Genomic DNA, 6,000 nt, shown 5'->3' on the forward strand with positions numbered 1-6,000 from the left:
TATTCGTACTTGTAAAAGAAAAAGAAAGTTGTATTAATCTTTTGAGCCATGAAAACCTAGGAAGGACTGACGTCAAATTTAGCTGCAAGCTAATAACTTCCTTCACTGTTATATTACACAAAGCTTTTCTTTTTATATTACAGTGTACAACGAAAAAATAAATCGTAACAGATAGCATGCACTCCCAGGTAATTTCTAGAATGCAGGTTTTATGTAGGTAATCCATCTACATCATTTGAAACTTCAGCCTACCAAGAACAATCAAGAACCTACAGGTTCTTAATAGGGACATCACAAAAAGAAAAAAGGTGAGGGTTTTTCCTGCTGAAAGTAAACCCTCCTTACATACACCTATTCTGCCTAAAATAACATTACTACCACTCTTATTTGAAAAAAACAAAAAAACAAATTTAAAAAATCAACCTTTGATCCTAACGCATTATTTTGTACCTTCAATACACCTTCTGAAGCTTGGACAGATTTATAACCATTAACAACGGGAGTAATAAGAAGATACAGTTAACTCATCTTCTCTGTCTGTAATAGAAAGCAGCTCTTCCTCCATTTACATGCAGGATATCAAGAACAGAGAAAATATCTTAATTTTAATGACATTAAGACAAAGGGGAAAAATTAGCCAAGATATTTTGTAACATTACTTAAGAGAGAGCTCTCACACCTATTAAAAGCACACATCTGCATCGCGCTGTCAGAGCTGGTATGCTGCAGAGCAGCCAAAAGCACCGAGTAAGAGCAGTTATAGGGACAAGTCTGTTACTACAGGTTTTGACTTTTGTAAAGAAATAAATGTGAAAGGAAGCGTCTGTACTCCTGCCATATCTTTTTGCAGGTGGTCCAAGGCATCAGCCACATGCCTCCAATTTCTCTTTGGCAGCAGAACAGTAGAAGTTCAGATTAAAGAAGAATTTAGCAAGCAGGACCACACACAGCAACAGAAGCATGAAGAATAGGGAAGATCTAAGATAGCCTAGGTTTTCCCTTCACAACTGTTCTTTCTAAATGCTTTTGAATTTAAAAGTCAGGTTCACCGTTATGAATTTAGAAAATATATTACTCCTTTATGAGAAGAGGGTTCCATATGCCTTCCATTTGCTTTACTAAACCATTAAAATTCTGTGCCTACACTTCTCTCTACAATGACAATATTATTATTTGCTTTAAAAGCGAGATTAAGATGTTCATTCTTTACTTGCAAAGCATTCTGAAACATCTGCGTGTGTGTCATCTGGAAGGCCTTATACATTCACATTCCTGATATTTTGTTTACATAAAATAAAATCAGAGTTCTCCAACCTTACTGCAATACAGACAACTACAGTTTTGTATTTAACCTTATTTGCTACTTTTCTGTATTGTAATATTAAGATACTCGCATAAGTATTTAATCTAAACCCATGAATTTATACTGTCAAATTCCATCTTTTTTAACATAGCTTAATCCAACCACAGACAACTACAGAGTGAAGGAAGCACTTACCTGAATTAGAATCTGGAAAAGACAAATAGCAAATATTGGTTTTCTAAAGGGTGGGGAAAAGAAGAGAGAACCGTTACATTTCCTGAAATTACTAAACTAAAAACAAATGATATACTTATACAGCAACCATGGCTTACCTCTTTATCTGTGAGTTTTGAATGTGGAGGATATATTACCTACAGGAAAAGAGTATTATTTTATTTGAAAATAAACTTGGCATAAGCAGTGAGATTCTATTAAATATTTTTAGCATACAACCCTCAAATACCTGCCTAGCCTCAGGTTATTTTCAAGGGTAAACTATTAATATTATGTCTCTGTTCTTATTTATCATATGCTTTTAAGCTAACTTGATCACCCATCTTTATAAGGTATTTTGGATGCCAGTTGGAGACCATACAGATAAATTAATAAATTCAGAGTACTTGAGGTTTCTGGTGCAACAGGTCTCAAAGGAGAGCAAGATTACACCCTTTAAATTTAGCTTGTGGATACAAAATGCAGTAGATGATTCTATAGGAAGCCAACAACACATTATTGTCTGAGATCTGTTGCAATGGATAGTTAGGTGGGAGTAATAGAAATTCAATGACAAAACACCCTCTGTATTAATACTAACTCTTGGAGGATGAACATTGGCCCCAAATGAGAGCTGGGAACTCTGAAAGCTCAAGGGGAAAAAAAAAAAAAAAAAAAAAAGCTATGACTTTTGTACTGACAGAAAAAAAAATACATTTATTTAATATGTTTTTACAACACAGAAATCAAAAACAATGCAACACAATGTAACATACGGAAGCACCATCATTTAAAAAAACCTGCATGTACAAAATCAGTGATTATGCAAGTGAGAAAAGAACACACAGGAAAGAGGACAAACTTGAGATACTTAAATTTCAGCTAAAAAGTTCCTCAAAAAAACCCTCAAGACTACTGAAATGGGTGCCTAGCTTGTAAGCAAAGGAAATGCAACACAGATTCAAAGATTATGTTTCAGCGCTTTCATAGATAGGAACTTCTCTAAGAACAGCTGTTCAATGCAAGCACACTAACTTAGTCTGGAGTCCTCTTATTACCATACTGCTAACATCCAGTTAGCTAATTTAATCTTGTTTGACAAAATGTCAGGAATGTTATCTCCTGATAATATAGCCCTATTCTACTCTACAGAAAACAACAAATATACCCACTGGCTGGTCTCTGACTAAACAGACTTTCTGTGCCCTGGCCATAAGGCCCCGATTCATTTCTTTTTCCCCTCAGTCCTCTATCCAACGATGTCCAGGCATACAACATAACTATGAGCGTAACTAAAAGTAGACACACGGGTGGAACCCCTGTATACTGCATCTAGTAAACCTATCATCTTTAACCTCTTAACATTTTCCTATGTTACCTTATGCTAAGCAATACACTCAAACGTAACTTTTTCAGCAGCTGAATAATGCTGAACTGATCTGCATCTAGCCAGAGGACCGGAGTAGAGACCAGACTTGAATTCATACTCCTTTTCCTCACTAGCCATGTATCTTCCTAGAAGTCAAAGGAAGAAGAGGAAAACCAGTTGTAACCGTTACCTCTATCCTGTCACATCTGCCCAGCCTTTCCGACCTGCAAGGACGGCCGTGTCAGAATGATGCGGTGATAATGAAAGTAAGCACAGCCCAGGTGAAGTTTTACCAGATTTCACAGCGTTCTTCTGAACAACCTTACTAAAGAAATGCAAAGTGAAAAAGTGCATGAATACCATTCCTGTGAGCTACTGCTATGCCTGCTCTTCATCACCAGTAGGTGTTGAAGATGAAGCTGCCTATCAAAAGCACAAAAGCAAAGGGGAAAAGACAAGACTGCAAGGTGGACACAAAGAAGCAGAATTAGTGGAGACCATTCACTTCCTAGTTTCCAAATGTTTGCCTCCATAACCTGAATGTCCTTTATGTGCATTTTATTGCCCCCCCGAAATAATAATCTAACTTGCTGGACAAGGAACAAAACAAAAAAAACCCCTAATTTGTAGGTGAAAGAAAATGAACTTGAAAAGTTAGGTTACTGGAGGAAATATCACTTTGGTAACTACTTGGGAACTCTTCCCCTCAAACACAGTCGTAAGAATTTTCTTCTAGAATTGCAGATTTGGGCAAGGAGATGCTTCTTTCTGTCTAAAGAGTTTCCAAGAAAGAAACAAAACATCACCTTTTGTGTGTGTGTGCAAGAACAGAAATGCTTGCTTTGCATTTCTGTGTCTTAATATTCTGTACTGTTAAATAACCTAATTGTTAAGGATTCCAGTGAAACGAAAAGCTAATTATTCTTCCTGCAGCAACATAACCGAAAAAATCAGGCCTTATTTATGTAGACATTTTAAGTTTCATTTTATGCATCCATTCAACTAAAATTAATGGGACTGTTAACAGCTGTTTGGAGGCAGGACAGAGGCTACTCTGTGCTTCCCTCAACTACAGAGCACATTATTTGCTTCGGCCACAGGTTATAAAGAAATTGTCTTTGTTGCTAACACCACTTTATAACACCAAGCAAATATCATTTAGATAATTAGCACAGTATGCTGGTTTCTTGTTTGCATTTCTCTTGCAGCCAAAAATGCATATCAATTACGTATTTTAAATACTGTAATAGTTAGCTTAGTTGAATTTTAGGCCAATCTGCCATACGTTTATGCTAACACCACTTTAACAAAAAAAAAAAGAAAGAAAGAAAAAGCCAAGACACTGTTCTCCGCACACCAAGCGTTTGCTGCACAGTCGTATGGCGAATATGGTGAAACAGGATGCGAAACTGATCCAAACGATAGTTATTCTTTCCAGTTTATTTTTCAGCCCAATCAGTTCCCTAACGCAGTTCCACATGCAGTTTCATAGATGTTTGCCTGTTGCACAAAATGGCAAAGAGCAGCAGGGAGTTAAAAAACCCTGCAGTCTGTGGCATCGTCACAGTTTGACATTCATTTAATGGTGCAAGGAAAATGCTCCAAACGCTTAGAGAATTTATTTGCATACCTTAGCGATCTGAGAAAACTGTTACTTATGAAGACTACCTGCATTCACACTATTATTATGCTCTTAAAATCCTTAACACCTAGACGTCACGGAAATTAGCGCTATTCGCGCATAAGGAAAGGCGGCGATGTATTTAATACAAACCTTGGCACGAGACGAAAACCATTCACAATGGCACACTGACGTGACAACCAGCATCGTGAAAACCGCTGAACTCACCTCAGGCTCCGTGACAGCCGCCCCTGGCCAAGGCTTTCCCGCGCAACGCTCCCTCCCCTCAGCCGCCGTCCGGGGCTTTGCACAATCACGTTCCTCTCACAGCACCGCCGAGCTTCCCCGCTGCCGTGCAACGCCGGCGCCAGAGGAAGCGCCCGATTCCGGCGGGGCCCGGCCGCAGGGGCCGCTGCCCCGAGCGCCCCGCACGCCGCCGCAGCCGGGCGGCCGCCGCCTCACCTACCTCCACCGCCTGGCCCAGCTCCAGGTCGAAGCCCACCACGCAGACGCAGTGCAGCCAGGCCGAGAAACGGTCCCAGGGCAGCAGCGACAGGCACCGCTCCGGGCCATCCGGCTCCGCCAGCGCCGCCGCCGCCTCCTCCCCGGCCTCGACCACGGCGCCGCCCGGGCCCCGCTCCCGCAGCGACATGGCGCTGCCGGCCCGGGCCCAGCCGCCGGCGGCCACGTGACCCCGGCGCGCCGCCCCCCGCCGCTCCCCCGGGGCCTGGAGCCGCCCGAAGTGGGCGAGTCCAAGCGGGCGCGGCGGGACGGGGGGGGGAGGCCGGCAGCGCCGCCCCGCAAGGCACCGGCAGGGCCGGGCCCGTCCCGCCGCCGCCGAGCGCCCAGCCGCGGGAACGGCGCCGGCTGCCTCGCCCTGCGCAGCGACGGCGCGGTCCGGCGTCGGTTCCGAGCTCCGCAGAGCAGCGGGCTGGCCCGCCCTGGGGAGGAGCGCGTTCCCCACCGCCCCTCGAGCTGCGCGGGGAACGGCTGGGCAGCGGGCCGCCGGCAAGCCGCCGCAGCGGGGAACGGCCGGGCAGCGGGCCGCCGGCAAGCCGCCGCAGCGGCGCGGGGCCGAGGTCACGGCTAAGGAACGAGCAGGCGCGTCCTACCCCGCGTCCGGGGGCGGGCGGACGGACAGACCCACCGGCTGACGGACAGACCCACCGGCTGACGGACGGGCAGCTCCCCCCGAGACTGCGCGGGAAACGGGAATAACACAAAAGCATCCTCATCTCTTCAAACCTTAGTACCTTAGCCAAAAGCCAAGCTCTTTATGTAATAATATAAGGGCTTTCAGGTATGCTTTTAGCACTGTCCGTGTCCCGTTTATATTCCAGTAGGAAACATTTTTGGGAGCTGGAAGTGCTAAATAGCCACTTTATTAAACAACAACAAAAAACCACACACCCTCCTGACCTGTAACTCTTACTGCTTAGTCATTCGCACCAGACTCCTGGTTGACTGCTACCAGAACAGCTTCAACCGCAGCAG

At 44.2% G+C, this 6,000-nt stretch overlaps 1 protein-coding gene and 1 long non-coding RNA gene across 3 annotated transcripts in view; one reads left to right on the forward strand and one right to left on the reverse strand.

Annotated features, from left to right (window-relative positions):
- LOC309595236 overlaps window positions 1-3,343 on the forward strand; it is a 27,900-nt gene extending 24,557 nt beyond the window's left edge. Inside the window, exon 5 of the long non-coding RNA XR_014229201.1 lies at window positions 2,933-3,343. This is a non-coding gene — a long non-coding RNA (uncharacterized lncRNA). The remainder of the gene's footprint in view (window positions 1-2,932) is intronic.
- The window catches only part of DENND6A (DENN domain containing 6A), a 27,122-nt gene extending 21,956 nt beyond the window's left edge, over window positions 1-5,166 (reverse strand). For both annotated transcript variants that reach the window (XR_014229200.1, XM_082321928.1), the window contains exons 1-3: window positions 4,973-5,166; window positions 1,636-1,674; window positions 1,499-1,541 (exon numbers count right to left, since the gene is read on the reverse strand). Coding sequence is in view for 1 of the 2 variants with exons in the window: in XM_082321928.1 (XP_082178054.1) it covers window positions 1,499-1,541; window positions 1,636-1,674; window positions 4,973-5,158 (268 nt within the window). In the remaining variant the exon portion in view is untranslated. The remainder of the gene's footprint in view (window positions 1-1,498; window positions 1,542-1,635; window positions 1,675-4,972) is intronic.
- Window positions 5,167-6,000: the final 834 nt, after the last annotated feature.

Source organism: Platalea leucorodia (assembly GCF_965183815.1).
Source record: "Platalea leucorodia genome assembly, chromosome: 9".
NCBI classification, from domain to species: Eukaryota; Metazoa; Chordata; class Aves; order Pelecaniformes; family Threskiornithidae; genus Platalea; species Platalea leucorodia.